The sequence below is a fragment of the Vanessa tameamea genome, chromosome 13, assembly GCF_037043105.1.
Source record: "Vanessa tameamea isolate UH-Manoa-2023 chromosome 13, ilVanTame1 primary haplotype, whole genome shotgun sequence".
Classification (NCBI taxonomy): Eukaryota; Metazoa; Arthropoda; class Insecta; order Lepidoptera; family Nymphalidae; genus Vanessa; species Vanessa tameamea.
The window spans coordinates 1,125,693-1,144,562 of NC_087321.1; the positions used below are offsets into that span (position 1 = coordinate 1,125,693).

Consider the following 18,870-nt stretch of genomic DNA (forward strand, 5'->3'; position numbering starts at 1 on the left):
ACACAATCTATACAGAATTCGCCTTGAGCTCACTATGAGACTACATGATTCATCTCTGCTTCGAGGTCATATGACATCTGTTCCGTGACATTGTCACTACAAAAAGGGCATGGCAACATAGATAGACATAAACAATGTATATAGAGAAATGTTTCTCTTTAGTTTACTTTTCCTTTTTTTTTAATTGGTAAGCAGATGGTCATATGGGTTATGTCCCTTGTGCCTGATACACTGGATCATACACCCCTTGAAGCAGAAGACCATAATACTAAATATTACTTCTTGGTAGTAGAATACATAATGAATGAGAGGTACCCACCCACTACCAGACCGCTACCCAGACAGGATTGCAAAGCAAAGCCCTACAACCAAGTAAACTAACTGCATCACTTCCTTGATGTCTTTTTTTAAATGCAAAGATATTATTATGGTTAGGTACTGCATTAAGATTTAAGCATTACTGAAATTTAAATATAAAAGTCAATTCTATTGTTAAGACATATTTTTGAAATGTTTTTGTGAACTAGAAACCAACTTTTATTTTAATATTTAAATTTCTTTTTTTTATCCTTAAAATTTAAATGTCTCTTAGCATTAAGCCTACAGCCATGTACAAAACAAACTATACTGTAGTAAACAATACTCTTTTTAAGTCCTATTTTAAATAAAAAAAAAACATTATTTTATCAAGTATTATACAGCATCTTATTGTTGTTTATAGTTTGCTATTGTGAGTATTTATTATATTGTTAATAAAGAAAGTTAAAACTATGATTGATATGTATTGAAAAATATTACATTCATATTGTTTGTCATACTGATGTGTCATAGGTTTGGTTTCTTAAAATGGGCTCATGTGTATATTACCTTTTGAAACAATAAGGACATAACCATGATTAGAAACAGGCCATAATAATAAATTATATAAATTATCCGTTACAAGACCAATACTATGAATCATTGTTGACATCCTTTTTTCCATTATAACTGTTTTATTTTGTATCATTTATAAAAAGTGGTTAGTGTTAAGTTAGATAAGATAAATTGCTACCTAAATGTCAATTATTCAAATCCACACTGAAACATTCAGTGAAGATACTAAATCATTCTGAATTCTGATAGGTTGAACACATCTTCATGCAGGGAATATATTACATTTCAAAACAAGAATTTACTAGAATCTGAATTTGTTACTTGGGTTTTATTTTATTGCGACAGTTGCGCAATTTTTTGTTGTGAATACAGACTTACTTATAAAACTGCTTCATCACCACAAATTATTGTTCATAACCTACAAAGAACGAGATACAATTTAAAGAATACAGTTATAATTGAATTTACTAACCAACTGCGGCGAATTCGTCTGGTGTTCTACCGCCCGCTAGAAGCCACCGACACCAGTCGATCGTCTCCCACTCATCTATAGCCTTGCTGGGGTTCAGCAAGACTTCAAGAAGTGGGCCGAGGTGCTGCGGTGAACCGCTCGCGCAATCCGCATGGATATACGCAGCTGCACCTCGTTTCCCCTTTTTCATTAACACTTGAGCCGTCGAATTTGACATTTTAACACTTTATTCACTAGTCACATCAACAAGCTAACTATACACATAAGTCACTGTATATTTCGGTCACTCACGGAAGAAACACCATTACCAGTTTTACATAAGGCAATGAACTGCGGTCCGTAACGCATCCGCGGTTAAACATCGTGGTGGTGTGTTGCTAAAGTACCATTTTGTGAGAATTTTAAACTATAACACTGCATCAAATGATAACGTTGAAGTTTTCAAAAGAATTACAAATAACTAAAATACTTCGCAGTTAAAAATAATAATAGAGCAATGCAGAAACAACTCGGCCATTGGTATGGGTTACCATTAAAATAAAATTTAATATTTAAAAAAAAATTATTGCCTGTATTGCCCGATAAAAAAATAAAATATAATAAACTTTGAAAATTTTTTGAGCGAATACATATTTTATAACTTATAGAAAGCCTCAGACGAAGATGTATTAGAATAAAATATGTACTTTTTTTCAATGACTTTTAATTCTTTTCTTGATCAGATTGAATTATACTAATAATTATAAACAAACAATAATTAATGAATTTTGAATTGCTATCTATTTTTGTTTCGTTTTTTTTCTGACGATCACGATTTTTAATTTAAATACGTATAAATGCCATATTAAAAAAAGTCAGTGTGATCTTTTAGTCGACTGTATTCTACTGCATTCTGCATGACTTTTATAATCTGTAATTTTATTTTGATGCGCAGAACCATAGATAATACATATATACTGAAAGAACGCAGTGCGTTTCGCGCATGTGTACTTTTTATTTTTAACTACTTGTTATTGTCATTTTGAAAATTCAACGTGGTTTTTCAACTTCTGTAAAATCATACATGTCTTTGATTATTGTATATTATAAATAAGGCATACATTAGCTAATATTATAATACTGAATAGAGCTTACAAGGAAAACATCATGGGTGAAGAGAAAAAGGTTATGTTTCACGAAATGGAATTAGATGATCGAATATTAAAGGTGCGTTTTTTCTTATTATATATCAAATATATTTAAAAGAATAAATAATTATACACTAATAAATAAAGTTCGGCTTAAACAGTTTAAAATTGATAATGGCTTGCTAATTTTCCACATTTATTGAAGTTAGTGATAGTAACCGTATGATATTAAGAAATTGAAATGAAGAGTACATTTTGTATAGCTTATTTTAGGCAATATCCCAACTTGGATGGCCAAATCCAACCCTAATACAAGAGACTGCAATACCTCTTCTATTGGAAGGCAAAGATGTACTCATGCGCGCGAGGACAGGATCAGGAAAGACAGCAGCATTCACAATACCAGTCATACAAAAGATATTGAATCTTAAAAATACAAGTACACATCAAGGTATCAAAGCCCTTATATTGTCTCCGAGTAAAGAGTTATGTGGTCAGGTAATTACAATTATATATAAAAGCATAATTTTAAGGTATTAGTTGTAAATGATTATTGTTTAGTTACAATAACTTATTATATTAACTCAAACTACAAAAAGTAAGAAGCATTTGAAATACTTTTTTTTATTGTACCAAAACTTGATCTAGGTTCTTGTGCTTTTCGAAAAAAAGCTGAAGTACCTGAGAAGTTTTCTTTTTTATAAAAATATAAATTCCAATTATTTCAGATTACGTCAGTAATAAATGACTTAACACTAAAATGTTCAAGAGAAGTTCGTTGCATAGATATATCACAAAATGGAGATATGCAAATACAAAAGTCTTTGCTAGCTGATAAGCCAGATATTGTTGTAGCGACACCGTCAAGGGCATTAGCACACTTGAAATCCAATAGTATGAGATTAAAGGAAGATTTGTCTGTTCTTGTTGTTGATGAGGCTGACTTGGTATTTTCGTTTGGATATGAAGCTGAAATTAAAGAACTTTTAGGGTGATTATTATTATTTTATTTTTAGATTTAGCCATTATATGAAATATTTACTCTGGGTGCTATTTGGCAGTAGAATATCTGATAAGTGGCTGGTACTTAACCAGACAGGCTTGCACAAAACCCTATCACCAAGTAAATTTTTCTTTTCGATTGCATAAAATATTCAATTTTTGATTTTTATTACAGACATTTGCCAAAAATCTATCAGGCAGTTCTTGCTTCAGCAACTCTGTCGGATGATGTACTAAGTTTAAAAAAAATAGTCCTTAGAAATCCAGTGACTTTGAAACTTGAGGAGCCAGAGTTAGCTCCATCATCACAATTGCAGCATTACCATCTGTTTGCGGAAGAGGATGACAAAGCAGCTATACTATATGCACTTCTAAAACTAAATTTAATTAGGGGAAAAAGTATAATCTTTGTTAGAACAGTAGATAGATGCTATAAGTAAGTAATCCACTAAATATATAAAAGACATAACAAAACAAACAGTAACTTGATATGTTGTCATTAATAACAGACTAAGGAGCAGTTTATTTTATATTTTAGATTAAAACTTTACTTGGAACAGTTCAAAATTAGTTCATGCGTCTTAAATTCAGAGTTACCAGCTGCGATCAGATGTCTGTCGGTAGAACAGTTCAATAGAGGACGATATGAAATAATTGTAGCATCGGATGAGAAAGCTTTAGAAAAACCGGATGGTGGATTGCTTGGTGATGAAGAGTTTGGAAAGAAGAGAAGGGTATGTATTTTCAATTTTGATTTAATTTTTTTCATACATCAAAAACCATCTCTTTCAATCCTTCTTATTATTATCAGTAAAAGAAAACTAACATGTATAACCTATTTCAGCAAAAATCTAAACGTAAGAAAGACAAAGAATCAGGTGTGTCACGTGGCATTGATTTCCAGCATGTATCCAATGTTATCAACTTCGACTTTCCTCTGGATGTCACTTCATATGTTCATCGAGCGGGACGTACTGCTAGGGGAAACAACCAGGTATGTTTGATAATAACTTGACCAGCTTCATACTTATTACCAAATGCTTTAAAGTATTATCTAAAATAGGTTGAGATTGTGTTAGCACAGCAAGAGTACATTTTCAAAATTTATTTAAAGTTAAATATGTATGTGAATATTTTATTTAACAGTTAGATAAGGGTACTACACTCTGTGGTGGGGGTGTGTTGATGTGGTATAGATTTTTAGCCAGTTACCACTTACCCCCATGCAACCTACATGCTTACTTGTTTAATCTGAACTTCTGATTAAAATTATTTTATAAAAGTTTATGAAATGTATAAAAATCAATATAAACTATCACTAGAAACACATCCACTGTTTTTTATTATTTATAAAATATTTTTTTAGGGATCAGTTCTGTCCTTCGTAGCTATAAAAGAGAAGCCACTTATGGATGCGGTCGAGGACCATTTATCAAAAGGGTTTAATGGGCAACAAGTATTACAGTAAGTTCATGTTTGGTAATCAACATATTGTTTCGTTATTGTACATATTAAAATAATTATTTAAAAAATATTAGTCCATGATTAAATGTCATCCTTATAAGCCATTGTAACTCATCATTAATATTATGATCTCTCCAAAAGAGAATTTTATTTTTAAAGTAAAAAAATCCTAACGATTTATTTAGTTATTTGAAATTTATTCTCACTTAAGCTCTTTCGTGTCATGCAGGAAATATGAGTTTGCTCTGGAGTCCGTGGAAGGGTTCCGTTACCGCTCCCGCGACGCGTGGCGCGCCGTCACACGCGTGGCCGTACGAGAGGCCAGGCTCGCTGAGCTACGTCGAGAACTGCTGGCCTGCCGACAACTGCAGGTACAGAAAAAGTTGTATTTCTTTCGCGCAGCTGCAGTAACATTTTCATGATGACACATACATACATATCACTTTGATGAACGACTAATCTTCTCTCTGACTTGATGAGTCCACCTGAAATATTTTTCTATTCCGAGGACATTTTTTAACCTCTTTTTTTTATTGTAGGGCTACTTTGAAGAGAACCCGACGGACCACGCGGCTCTGAAGCGAGACAAGGCGCTGCATACAGTGCGCCTGCAGCCGCAGCTGGCCCACGTGCCAGAGTACTTGCTGCCGGCCGCTCTGAGGAACGAGGACACGGAGGCCGATGTGGACGCAGCAGCGCCGGCGCCTAAGAAGAAAAAACAAGCTGGTAACTTTGGGAGTGCAAAGAGGCATAAATATCAGGTTGGTTATTTGCATATTTTATTATGTATTATCAGAATATAACAGCAGATACTTAAATATTTAATACCGACGAAAGTTTTATTGCTAAAGTTTGTGATGTCACCCATCTTTTAACCAAAACGCTGTTTATTAAACCTCTCATAATAAATATCAGAGTTAGGCTATGACAAGTAACTTTTTAACACAGATCATGTTATAAATTTGCAGTTATTAAATAATTAACCAGTTAAACTAAGTGGTTGGATTCCATATAATGTAATCCGGCTCGAAGGACCATAAAATTAGGATAAAATTTAATTACTTTCAATATTAAGATTGAGATATTTGTCAAATAATTTAGTTTGTTTACTTGTATCTGACTACACTTCATGTAGATAAAGATTGAAATCTTTTTACTTGTTCACAGGCACGTCAAAGCGACCCCCTCAAAAGTTTTCAGTTGAAGAACCTGAAGAAGACGCCTGCAGCAGACGACACATAGTACTTTGTTAGTATCGAGAAGAGAATTTTCTAATACAAAGACTTTTTATACTGACAAATGTTGTTTCTAAACGATTGTAATTGTGTAAATAAAGTGTGTCTGATGTTTTGTTTTTTTCTTTACACAGTGCGAGCAACACGTGGTCGCGTTATTAGTTGAGGAGTTTGGTTAGTACGATATTAATGATGCGTGGGTGTAAAAGTCTTATGTAATAAAATATATATAATGTTCTGTTTAATTTGTTAATGGATTTTTTATTTTGTACTAGAAACTAAAAGATAATTTAAGAACACATAAATAGTTCAACGATGTAGCGCTGTGAAATAAGCAGGTTCGATCCTGCAATATTTGCTAATGTCGTCTCTACGTCTTATATGAGCTATGCACTTAAGTGGTAAGGAAAATACAAATATTAGTAACGTTTATACGTTAAAATACGTTTTGAGTAGGTATGTACATGTACTTAAAAACAAAATTCTTGATTATTAAGATAAAATTATGAAACTGCGATCATGATTAGTTACATTTCTAGGTGATTATGAAAACAATAATATCTTAGTAGTGAACAAATAAAAAAGTAATAATTATTTTAGGGAAAAAACAAATACCAGTAAAAATATGCTATCTCATTTACTAGAGTTTGGGTGTAATAACTTGATTCGAAAATAAATATTAATAAAAGTGAACTTGAAAATTTTATCATAATAAATTGTTTTGCAAACAAATGTAGGTTAAACTAATGAATTACTAACTAATATAATTTTATAAATTTTATGAAATATATAGATTTGTATATGCAATAAAAAATCTGCATTTCTATTTAAATGTAATGCTAAAATGCTTTCTAATTCTTTATCAAACAAAATCGGGTTTAAAAAAGTTTTAGCCGTGTAATTTTACTTAACCAAATCTAAAAGTATTATTTTTTTAATAAAAGTAGAATTCGAAATGTAAGCTTTAGCCTAGTTAGCTAGTCTATTTAAAAAAAAAAGAAATCCACCATTTGCATAAAGATGAGGTATCATTTGCTTTTATTTTCCATAAGACTAACAACATCACTTCAAATTTAGCACTTGCATGTTTGCTTATTTAATTGCTATATTGAAATAAGTATGTGCATGAGTTTTTTTTTTAACGGGTTATCAGGTGAATTTAGTTACAATCTGTAGCCGAAACTCGAGAAAAAGATGCAGGTATAATAAAGCGGGAAAAGAGGAAGTTAAATGATCTCTTACAACTTTTTTTTGATCTTTTGATTCAATATGAGGTCATTGATTCGTTGTCTCCCTGTTTATTTGGCGATATAGTTATATTAATTATGGGTGGACTGCGCAGAACGCAAGTCCAACTACCAAAAATTACACGTACGACGTATTCCAGTGTGGAATAGTCACAGACCAGCTTATTCCAGCCGCAGTGCAATGGCTGGCGCCAGCCCGGGGCATCCGCCTTCTTGATCACGGTACACCCTACGCAAGGTTAGTATGCTCGATTTTACTTCGCACTGCCTTATATACCCGCGTCCGGGAATCTTGACATCGCGATTTAATTATCGGATCAGTGACATCTGTTAGCGGATTTTGGAAATAATTAGATGACGTACAATGCATTGCCTTATTGAAAAATTTGAATTCAGAATACCAAATCAAGCATGTTCGAAAAGAAATATATTTTTAAAAAGTTTGATCTAATTTTAGTATTGCATGTCTCGGCCTGCTCATTTTGTAATTGCGCTCATTGAATTTATAAATACTTTTTAACAGTCGTTTTCATGATTAATTAAAAGATTTTTCTTATATTAATCAGACAGATTTATTATGATAAAAATAAATTATAGTCTTGTTTATAAGTACACTTTATTAGTTAACAAAAAATTTAAACAGATTTCGAATTCCGCCTTTTTCTTGGCGGTTCTTTGATTACAGTTCTAGAGTCGCTGAAGGCTCTTCTGAGCGAGAGAGCTCGTTGACAGAGTGACTCGTTGCTCGGCGGGTTCAGATACGAAAACGGACGATTGAGATAGTAACCGTATGCGCCCATCTCTCGACGATGCCATGGATTTGTTGTTATCCTGGAACAAAAAAGTCTTAATATGTAAATTACGAAAGAGATCGCAATATTTCTTTATTATATCAGTGAAATAAATTAGCTTGATTCTGTATTTTATAGGGTACAGTACAGTGATTCAATATGAATCTATGCACTAAATATATTGAACACAAGCTTAATAGCAAGTAGATGTTCTATTTAAACGAAGGTCGTAGCGGATTTTTTTGTATTATACATTCAATTACCCACTGAAATTATTATATAGTATTTCATAATCACCATATCATTAGCGGTGGCGCCACTGACTTAGGTCGAGTGTACACGTAAAATACAAGCGGCACCGTCGAACACATCCAAATCATCCATTGCTGCATCATCTGACAGCTTTCGACTTCATTAATTGGTACTGAGCCGTCGTTCTGTAAATAACCGCAATGTTTAAAAAAGAATTCTCAGTTCAAATTTTTTATTCCATTTCAGACGATGTTTTAATTGCTTGAAAATGAGTTTTTTTTTTTATTTCGAAAGCACTTTTACGTTCTTGTGAATAAATACAGACGAATTGAGAACCTCCTCCAATATTTAATCAAATGGGAAAGTCCCAAAATATTTAAATATTTGTAACAGTGAACGTTGTGTTATTAAATATTCTGTAATTGTAGGATTTTAAATTTGCATTGCGCTTTAATAACCGTCTGATTAATAAAATATAATTAAAAATCATCTTTTTTATATAGATATTTACAAGGCAGTAATTTTTTTTTGAGACTACGTTTTACGTCAGCAGTACTTTATTAAAAAACAAATATATTCTTTGCAATTACGAGATGTGTTTTAAATTTACCGTTTCATAACAATATCGGACTAAAAATTTCGTGATGTTTGTGACCACAAACCAAAAATGGAGACTGTAAATAACCATCCAAATGAATAATAGATTCTGAAACAGATAAAAAATATAAACTTCAATTATTGAATCTCATCTCCTATACATCTTCATACGACTGCATACTTATTTATTGCTTTATACCTGCAAAACTATCTCCCATAATGGTATACGTCTGAATATGAATCTTCTGAACATCGCTGATATCAAACGATGAGCAAGTGCAGCTGATCCTAATGCCCACAAGATTGTCGGAACTGTTGACAGGTAACTTTCACCACATTTTGACCAATCGAATAGCTGAAATAAAATTGTTGAAAATACGAGGATCAATTAGGATTTCAAACCTATATAATGGGAAGGAAATAAAGCTCCTATTAGTTCTAAGTTTGAAACTCAGTTGTAATACAAGTTCTTAATTCGTTATTTATTTATTATTAAAATACAATTTGGAAATCTGGATAAATAGACGAATTGTTTTTTTGTCTTTTTTTTTAATCATGACTTATCTCGACCTTAGTGAGCATCCTCGTGGTATTTGGCACTTCGTGCCTGATCTCTCTCCGTATCGTAATGGATGGAATGGTTATGGATTATGAGTGCAAGGAAATTGAAAATTTACCATATCCGTAACAATCTGCGCAAATATTTGGCTGCCGTGGTTGCGATTCTTTTGCTATATTTTATTTAGATAAAGATATATCAATGAAGTCGCGTCATTATTGAATTATCAATATAATTGAAAGAATAACTATTTAAGTAAATATTTTGAAATAACTTCAGATTTTTTTACAATATACTAATGAATGTGTGATACCTCTGTACTTCCTGATCTCACATAACTCAATACTTTAGAATACAACATCACAGAGTTGGTTTAAAACGAGACATATATTGTTTGATCATAAGGAACATCAATTTATAATCATTTTTATCGAAAAAATTAAATTATTAGACTATGTGACCATCATTGCTGTGTGATTGACGCTGTCAAATGTCGTTTGAAAAACAATGCCCTGTGTCTCACTTCGTTGAAGTCTGTCATGATGTATTGATTAAAACTCCATTGTATGAACTTTTTTTTTTTAATTTACGTTTTACTTTTTTTACTCTGAGATGGTTGAGTGGATAGAACATATGGACGCGAAACGCATTAGAGCGGCGTTGTGGAATAAGCTCTATGATAGAACTTCCTAAGTACTTACTACTTTTTTTTCTCTTTTAGACTATGAAGATTAATCTCTCTTAATAATTCGCCCAGCAGTAGCTAGCTTGTTTCCCTGGATCGGGCTAACATTTATGTGACGTTGAAGCGGAGGTATAACCAAGTCAGTTTTAGATATTAATTTTCAAAGTTCAAGCTTCTAAAACATCAGACAAATCAAGTAATCTCAATAATCATATATAGTTAATACATGAATGAGTTGGCGGTCGGGCATTTCAGCCATCTGATGGTACCTATGTGCAAAGCCCCACTATAATCGTATCTCACTTGTGAAATATTGAAGACTGACTCACGATGATACGCTCGTATAAAACTTTTTTGATATTCAATAATTGTACTCTCGAATGTTTCTAGTTTGCAGAATAGCTCTAAATGATATTATGTTGGTATATATAGTTTTTTAAAACAGTATATATTATATACATATAAATAATTGTATTTAACTAACATAACTTTTATTGTATATATGCAAAACCATCGACATATGTTGTCTGAAACGCTCTGTATTTTATGATATATGTATGTGTATTGGTTTAATAGATCTGGGAAGCATTGATTGCGAGCCTCCGGGGTAAAACATCTGTTCCTCATGGCGCGTATATTATAATGACAAGAAAACTATATTTATTTTATTAAAGAAATTTTGTTTTTGTTTATTTTAATTCCTCATATTATATTCCTTGGTTTTTTAAATTATAAATTATTTAAACAACCATCAATTTGGAAATTTCACATCTGACCGGCGGCGTTTAGTGACGACCACGATTTTAACCGTCTTCGAAAAAGGAGGAGGTTCTCAATTCGACTGTATTTTTTTTAAGTAGTCTTATTAATAATTAATACTATTTATTTTAAATACTATATTGCACAACATATAAGTTATATATATTTATTATACCAGTAAACGCTTTGATTAGAAAACACCTATTATTGTGTGGTATAGAATTTCATTTTCTCCAAAAAAAAAACTAAAAATCAATTAGCAGCAATAGAAATAAATATGCAAAGAAGCTGAATTTATGCTGTCTTTTAATTTATATTGGAATTTTAAGTAACACTAAAAAACCTTTGGCTTATTTTTGCAGAAGACATTTTTAAATATTTTTTAGGTAACCTATACGAGTAAATTCATATCAGTATGGTTCTTCGGGGCGAGAAGCTGTGATGAATAAACCTGCGAAACTTCCTCGCAAATACAGAGCGCAGGGGTGTGCGGTTTCCGCGCAGTTTATCAGTAACGCCTGATCGAGCAAGGTCAACGATGTATATACATACATACATACATACATGCAACTCTTCATTAATTTTAAGTTACGAACGATCACTCTTACATTTGATACATAGGAGTTTTAATAAGTAAATAAATAAAAAAAGAAAAGTATTTAAAAGACATTTATTAGTTTTTACAAAACTTTAGCTGCTTTCATAAAATCCAATAGATAATTCAGACTGTACTTTTTGGACGGATTGAAGTGCAAGAAACACATTCGCGGGCGTCCGACGCACTGCTGCAGCAACATCGTGTCTCCTGAAACAAATAAGTACCTGTTAGGAATATTAAGTACATATTACTAAAAAAAATTAAGATCGTCTTTTTTATGATACAGGCAGACGGACGTTCAAATGAGCCACATGATGGTAGGTGGTCACCACCGCCCATATACATTGACGCTGTCAGAAATAATAATCATTCCTTACATCGCCAATGCGCCATCAAACTTGGGAACTAAGATGTTATGTTCCTTGTGCCTGTAGCTACACTGACTCACCTACCAAACCTAAACACAACAACTCACAAACAATTATTTATATATTATTTTAAAATGAAAAAAAAAAGATTATAAGTCAGCGTGGGCCACGTCTTCCAAGAAGACGACAAGCTCGAAGTCCAGCGAAGATCTGCTGATGTTCAGTAAAAATATAAAACATAAGAAAGCCAAAATTTATAAAAGTAAAAGGTAAAAAAAGGCACGGGCAACTGTGAGCCCGTGGATGTTGTAAATTAAATAACAAAAAAAACCAACAATTCCAAGTATTGTTGCTTGGTGTTATTATATATGATGAGTGTATTATATAGTAGTATATTTATAGATGCTGATGACCACTTACCTTTAAATGACGATTTGCTAGTTCCCTACCTACTTATATAAAAAAAAAATTAAGAACAATAGATTATATTATTTAAATTGCTATAATGAAAATGTAGTCTTAAAAATTGCACGACAGAAATATAGAAATAAATCCCCTTTAAATTGAAACTTATAATAATTGGATATACATTTTTCAAAATAAAATTGTGATGATGGTTCCTGCGTTAGTTTTATGTTAGACTAAACTATCCGGTGAATAACAGTTAATTCGAGTAGTATAAATATCCTACTAAACGAGAAAAACTTCTCATCTTTGAAGTTATTGAATGAACGTTATATATGGATTCAACAACTGTCTAGATTATATGTAGTATTTAAAATGACCAGTAACGGCTCCGTGGATAGAACAAGTAGATCTTAATAGAAGTCTCCGAAATTATTTTTTCACCGCATAGCTACGAGATTACATGCATACTTTGTGTTTATAATTCATCTCGTTTTATGGCCGTGAACGGAAATGGCATAAGTAATGTCTAAAGCAACATTTGCCACGCCATTATATCCAGCGACTTGCTTTGATGTGACGTGGCAGAATTAGTCTAAAGTCTACTTCATATCAGGAAAAATAAGCAAACATTTCGACATTTTCTTATTGGATTATTATATGATTTAAAAAAAGTCTAGGTAAGGTGCAAGTTTTCAAATGCGTCATTTTTTGCCGTGGTTTCGTGACTTCTTTAAAGTTAATTATTATACCTGAGCAGATTTTTTGCATTATTAGTTTGTAACAATTATAACAGTCACATCAGTAAAACTAGCTCCGAATTTCGGTATAGTATGAAAAGCAACCTTTACACCAGAATTCACTACCTTATTTTTGCATATTTATACAATTCGGCTAATCAGGCATATAATTGTAGCACAATTCTGGAGTAAGTATGATTCAAAGACGCGAAAGTATAAACGACTAAATAAAACACAAGCTAAGTGTATGTAGGTCAGGTAAGTTGAAAAATATCTTTTAGAATGCTATACGAGTAGCTTATACAACGTTGAGCGTCAAGTGACAAATATAGGTTAAAGAAAAAGAGAGCTTTAACAACGATCTCTATGTGCTAAGTTTCCTTTTGATCTTAGAATCACTAGATATTCATAAGAGTTACGTGATAAAATGTCTGTTACGTTTCTAGATTGACATAAAACAAGTTACGATTGTTGTTTTTGTAAATATATTTATAAAATATTTTAAGAGATTCCTTTATCTACATAATTGGCATCAATAAAAAAAAAATTGTAACTAGAAACTAGAACAGTAAGGTCGATATTGGCGCGTCTTGCAATTTGTCAAAAGTGTTTGTAAAGTTTTGTCTTCTAGAAGACACATAGGACGGTACAGAGAGAGAAGAGAAAGAGAGAAAACGTATCACAGAAAATATAGTAGTATTAAGTATCACTAGTTGTTTTCAGTAAAAAGGCATTATACAATATTCGACATCTTGCATAATTTCATCCTTTCCCTACGGCATACATAGCCAATTCCAGCCGAAGAAGGAGTTAAAGTAAACAAACCTTAGATTTTTTTTTTTTAGCATTAGCAGCCTGTAAATTTCCCACTGCTGGGCTAAAGGCCTCCTCTCCCTTTGAGGAGAAGGTTTGGAGCATATTCCACCACGCTGCTCCAATGCGGGAAAACCTTAGATTGACATATTCCATTCGATTTGCTAATAGCTCTCCTATACTATGCACTACGAGTACAAGTTGTTTATTTGTCTTTATTTCTCTTCTATGGAGTCTTTATTTTCTTAGATTAGGCTTTATATATATATATATATTTATTTTTACCTTTTTATTGGCAACGCAGCGAGAGGTACATCTACTTACATTTTCGTACTTTTGTAATAAGTATAAATGGATGGAAAGATATTTCCGTTAAAGTGTCATTCTTTTCTTTTTTGAACAGTTCTTGATTGAATTTTGCAATTTTTCATTTATCAACCGAACATGGAATAAGCCTTCACAAAAAAATCCAAATATTAAAGAAAGTAATTCTATATTCGCAGCACAAGATATGACATAATTGACAACAGTAGCCTATTAAAAATTTGACTATCTTCATAGTAAATGGTCACTAACCCTCATAGACTCACCAGTACTCTCTAAAATAGTAAGCACGCTTAAGTCGTTAATGCCCTTTATCGGCTATACTGGCTCACTCACTCTTCAAATTAGAACATAACAATAATAATAGATAAACTAAGTGTTATTATTATTAAGTACTAAGAATACTTTTTGGAGGTATGACGCGATGAGTGGGTGGTACTTACCCAGACGGGTTTGCCCAAAGCCACAAGTATTTATTTGAATGTTTATTTACCGCAATATACGTTCTGAGCTTCTCAATAGCTTCGGCCGTGGCTTGACTGGGCTGACAGACGAGGGGCGTGCACCGTGAGTCTCGCTTCTGGACTCCGCCGACCTCCACCGACGGCCGTTTCGAGCATACGCTCTCACTCTAGTTAACAACTTTATCACTATAGCTCCTTCCAAACGTTTTGCTACATTACATTTAACAATTAATGTCTCTCTCTCATCCCATCGGATTTTAAGAGTGTGTGAGTCGAATGAGTTCATGTGATCACACACACTAGTGTAGGTACTATATCTCTTAGCAGTATGCTGTATGTATATAGTATAACATACGTGTGCGCGTCACTGGTCGGGGCGTGTGTGTATCCGCGCAGGCGGCGGCGCGCTGCGTACACCATACTGTTCACCTTCTCGATGGTGCTGTTGACGCCGCGAGTTGTGCGCTCGTGCAATTCGGCTTGCCTGTTTTATGTTAACATTTTACAGTAACAATAATTAAGGAATAATATAATATTCTGTAACATATTTCATAGATGATAAAAATGCACGGAGTTATTATTTGAGATTTTTCATGCCGGATAAATAAATGACTGATTAATTTATTGGTCTCTACTATTTCAGCTATAGTCACGTTTCTATCAGTTTTTTTTAGCTTTCGAAACATAAAGAGTTACCTACTATGGTCTAAGACGTACTGTTTATTGTTTTTTTAAATGAACTATATACTTTGAAAATTATATTAAAATCTAGGCTGTATTATATTACGAAACTACTTAGATACTAGCCTAAACTTCAAATTTTAATAATATTTTATTTTACATTTCAGGTCGAATTGGTCAATTACTATGCTTCTCTACTACATTTATTATTTATGTCTAAACATGCAACGTAATGTCATAAGTTATATAATTTATTTTATTACGGCGTTTAACGTAACCGCTAATCAATGCGAACTAGGTACACTGGTCCTTGCCCGAATTTGACGGGTGTGTTTTACTGCCAATCTATTTTTATACCTCCATTTTTAGGTATAAAAATAGAATGCGGTAGAATATATAATAAGTAGATTGAACCTACCCAGACGCACAAATTATTGTTGCACAATGTCATTCCATCAAGTAAAACAAATTACTAAAAAAAATTGCTTATAAAAACTAAAAGAACGTAACAGCCAGCTAACATTTCAATGGATTTTATGTTCTAAGCAATAGAAACGAATTTGTATTAATACTAATACTCAAATAAATACATATAGGTATTATAATCAGATGATTGTTTTAATATTGGTATTTGCTACTTCAATTGGCTACTATTGAAACGTAAATAAAAACATTGTTTTCCATATTACCAACCACTGCTCCAGGTAAGGCATATTGAACCTCTGGCAGTAATGTTTCCTCACGTAATCCGCGTAGCAGAGAGAGAGGAACCAGCAGACTGTGATGTGGATTTGAGGCTGCTGTTGTTTCAAGAACCTAGTTAGTGGACCTAGCGGCACCATTTCTGTTTGACCCAATAATCCAGCCGTCGTCAACTCTAACAGCATGCTAGGACTCTGTGTTGAAAATCGTATTAAACTGAATTATTGTAAACAAACCAAGTTTCTCTTAAAATAGATATTATGAACACAAGTTATATGATTAAAATAGAAAAATCGTTTATCCAAAATAGAAGCCTTATCCTAGTATTAATAGGAAAATAAAATATCTCATCCTCAGAATAAAAGTAGACTAGATTTTAATCAATTATAAAACTTAAAGATGTTAGCTTTTATAACTGGTAGCTTTATATTTAATTGAACATTGTAACTTGACAATCCAAAAGTCCTTTTATCAGCCTACTCGAATAAAGATTATTTTGATTTTGATTCTTTGATAACTTTGTCTCTAGTAAGAAAAGTCGGTTTCATATTTTTTTAATCGTATATTTGACCTTGCACAAAACGACTTACGTCCTTAATAAGGGTGTCCAGGTAGTATTGAAAGAAGCGCATCGAGCACACCCAGAGGTGGACCATCAGGGCCAACATTCCGACGATCATGGATGACTAGCAAATAAGATTAACATGAAATATTTTATGGGCACAAAGTTCTTTTTTTTTTTAAAAAAATCGAGTTCAGGTTAGAAGTTTGTGATGCCGAGAGTTAAAATTTTTCGTCAATTTTTAATAAATAATAATAGTTAGTCTATATATGTATACCTAATTTTATTCTAAACTTGGTAGGTTTGTGCATGGATTTGTCTCATTGGATGAATATGAAATGTGGATTTGAAGTTTATGTTATACCGTAATGAACAGCTAGACAGAAAACCCTCCCAATTACACGCCCCGTTGAAGTATTAGTCTGAAGAATAAAGATCTATCAAAATAATTCCTGTGCACTGACAATGAGGGTCTTCTCTAGCAGCGAAACGTGCGCGTGGTCGCCAGCTATGAAGACGGTCGCCTGCAGCTCGTTGTAGAGGAAAAGTGCTGCGGCGCTCGCGAACACTATTGTCGGGCCCATCCCCCAAACCTCCCCGTTGCAGCTCAGCCATTTCGCTATTGATTCTAACTGGCATTCGTATAGATTCTGTAAGCAACATTCATTTTTAATTAAATATTTTATCCATTCCAAATTTGGTTTTCGGAGAGTATAATAAGTAGATATAAAGTCGTATTTCGTGACTTAGGCTTTAAGAAATATTAATTTTGATACAATCGACTGAGACAAATTGATTAACGTCAGCGCAGAAAAATCAAACTGTTGGATTAAGTAGTTATAGAGTTCAGGATTACCGTCTTGAATTGGAATTAATATTTTATTATATTATTGCGTTTCTTAAACTGCTAAATTAAGGTTTCTTTCGAGCTCATCCGAGTAACGTATCATATATCAATTATAGCATGTTTTTAATATGTGTTAGGTTTCTTTTATATGCCTAATGTAAGCAGATATAATTTTCAGTACCGCTGTATGCTGTTTAGGGTTCCTGGATAAATGCTATCGTTTTTCTTACGAGACATTGTGAATTCTTGTGTGAATTGTGTTTCGAAGTCGCCTAGTGTAAGCTATATTGTATACATCCTTCTCCTAACCCTTATATACATTCCATGACTCGTGTATTTTAAGTGCGCTTCTAAGGAGAATAATTACTTCATTGGTAAGAGCCCGAATTTCAAGGTAATATGTCTTTTTGCTCTTCTTAATACAGTCTACTAATATGTCATGAGTAATATTACAACCGTATAAGACACATTAAAATAAGAGGTGGAGGGAGAAAGAGCAAGGCAGGTAGACAAAAATGGAAGGGCAACTACGTCATTCTAACATAAATGGTATAAGGCAAGCGACTTATTCTGATGATAATAATCTTAAGAGAACTTGTCAAGGAGCACTCACGCAATGTGTATTGAAGTTTACAGTTTTTCCCGCCATACATAGGCCGGTGTCGAGTTTCAGTTCCTCTTTGCTTTATCATTTTTAACATGAATGTCACAGATACATCTCGTCAAGTTTACACTTTATTAATTTTATAAATTTTCGCTAACAATTTAACATTTTGTCTTTGTTTTTGAAGTTTCAGTGTCAAGGGATTTGTCAAAACTAGATGGTTTTTTATTAAAACCTTTTTAAAGGGCATTGAATGTTAATTTGCACTAGTATGGACAAATACTTTAAAAAAAAATTATTAAGGAAATTCATGAAATTTATATATCCAATTTCATTGAATTTAACTGTATATCTGATCTACACAGACACTGGCAGTGTTGTATTAGCTAGCTTTGCTAGCTCAGCTTTAGAAGTGAACAGAAATTTTTTACTAGTCCTAACAGATAAATAGCCAATCACAGTTCGAATTGGTGTGATTCCCGGCAAGCACCGTTGCATGTATATGCAATTTATGTTTTGATTATAGGTGTTCTGCCGTAAACATGTCTATAAATAATAATATATCTTCTAGCAACATCAACGTGGTCGAATAATATCAAAACCTTTTTCTTACGAACAAAGAACATTCTAGAACAATTTTGACATTTATATACCAACACTAGTTAGTAGTTGTAGTAAAAAACCTATGTATGATGCGTA

The 18,870-nt window shown here is 32.7% G+C and overlaps 5 protein-coding genes and 1 non-coding gene across 8 annotated transcripts in view; 2 read left to right on the forward strand and 4 right to left on the reverse strand.

Annotated features, from left to right (window-relative positions):
- Positions 1-1,887, reverse strand: part of Ubr3 (Ubr3 ubiquitin ligase) — a 67,908-nt gene extending 66,021 nt beyond the window's left edge. The window contains exon 1 of the mRNA XM_064216659.1: positions 1,346-1,887. Coding sequence (XP_064072729.1) covers positions 1,346-1,562 — 217 coding nt within the window. The 5' untranslated portion in view covers positions 1,563-1,887. The remainder of the gene's footprint in view (positions 1-1,345) is intronic.
- LOC113397811 (uncharacterized) overlaps positions 1-18,870 on the forward strand; it is a 168,688-nt gene that overhangs the window by 54,450 nt on the left and 95,368 nt on the right. The window lies entirely within an intron of this gene.
- Positions 2,322-6,421, forward strand: LOC113397817 (probable ATP-dependent RNA helicase DDX56). Of its 3 annotated transcripts, XM_026636333.2 has the most exons (11): positions 2,322-2,551; positions 2,746-2,970; positions 3,201-3,463; positions 3,650-3,910; positions 4,013-4,208; positions 4,319-4,468; positions 4,841-4,938; positions 5,168-5,309; positions 5,478-5,699; positions 6,106-6,186; positions 6,308-6,421. In XM_026636333.2, the coding sequence occupies exons 1-10, from the start codon at positions 2,492-2,494 to the stop codon at positions 6,178-6,180; spliced, it is 1,692 nt and encodes a 563-aa protein (XP_026492118.2). In that variant the 5' UTR covers positions 2,322-2,491; the 3' UTR covers positions 6,181-6,186; positions 6,308-6,421. The 3 variants fall into 3 exon arrangements, with proteins under 3 accessions (XP_026492118.2, XP_026492117.2, XP_026492119.2); XM_026636332.2 differs by lacking the exon at positions 6,308-6,421 and having other exon boundaries at positions 6,106-6,285; XM_026636334.2 differs by lacking the exon at positions 6,308-6,421 and having other exon boundaries at positions 2,330-2,551; positions 2,736-2,970; positions 6,106-6,285.
- On the reverse strand, positions 7,503-7,666 carry LOC113398039 (U1 spliceosomal RNA). Its single transcript, XR_003368874.1, has one exon. It is a non-coding gene; the product is annotated as a U1 spliceosomal RNA (small nuclear RNA).
- Positions 8,018-10,096, reverse strand: LOC113397921 (uncharacterized). Its single transcript, XM_064216743.1, has 5 exons — positions 9,933-10,096; positions 9,260-9,415; positions 9,074-9,169; positions 8,509-8,648; positions 8,018-8,251 (listed from the first exon to the last, which is right to left on the reverse strand). The coding sequence occupies exons 1-5, from the start codon at positions 9,978-9,980 to the stop codon at positions 8,056-8,058; spliced, it is 636 nt and encodes a 211-aa protein (XP_064072813.1). The 5' UTR covers positions 9,981-10,096; the 3' UTR covers positions 8,018-8,055.
- On the reverse strand, positions 11,733-18,358 carry LOC113397923 (uncharacterized). The gene is made up of 7 exons (XM_026636454.2): positions 18,181-18,358; positions 17,185-17,370; positions 16,749-16,844; positions 16,150-16,352; positions 15,131-15,259; positions 14,805-14,940; positions 11,733-11,868 (listed from the first exon to the last, which is right to left on the reverse strand). The coding sequence occupies exons 1-7, from the start codon at positions 18,214-18,216 to the stop codon at positions 11,785-11,787; spliced, it is 870 nt and encodes a 289-aa protein (XP_026492239.2). The 5' UTR covers positions 18,217-18,358; the 3' UTR covers positions 11,733-11,784.

Bases quoted from the DNA above. Each gene is read 5' to 3' on its own strand.
- LOC113397921 (XM_064216743.1), bottom strand. From the start codon at position 9,980: ATGTTGTATTCTAAAGTATTGAGTTATGTGAGATCAGGAAGTACAGAG. The intron at 8,649-9,073 runs GTAAATTTAAAA...GGTTATTTACAG, and splicing joins TCCGATATTGTTATGAAACG to AACGACGGCTCAGTACCAAT. The intron at 8,252-8,508 runs GTGATTATGAAA...TTTTTGTTCCAG, and splicing joins GCGCCACCGCTAATGATATG to GATAACAACAAATCCATGGC.
- LOC113397923 (XM_026636454.2), bottom strand. From the start codon at position 18,216: ATGGCGGGAAAAACTGTAAACTTCAATACACATTGC. The intron at 15,260-16,149 runs GTTGGTAATATG...AACATAAAACAG, and splicing joins ATGCCTTACCTGGAGCAGTG to GCAAGCCGAATTGCACGAGC. The intron at 14,941-15,130 runs GTATGTTATACT...TGTTAACTAGAG, and splicing joins CCGACCAGTGACGCGCACAC to TGAGAGCGTATGCTCGAAAC.
- LOC113397817 (XM_026636333.2), top strand. From the start codon at position 2,492: ATGGGTGAAGAGAAAAAGGTTATGTTTCACGAAATGGAATTAGATGAT. The intron at 2,552-2,745 runs GTGCGTTTTTTC...AGCTTATTTTAG, and splicing joins TAGATGATCGAATATTAAAG to GCAATATCCCAACTTGGATG. The intron at 4,939-5,167 runs GTAAGTTCATGT...CGTGTCATGCAG, and splicing joins AATGGGCAACAAGTATTACA to GAAATATGAGTTTGCTCTGG.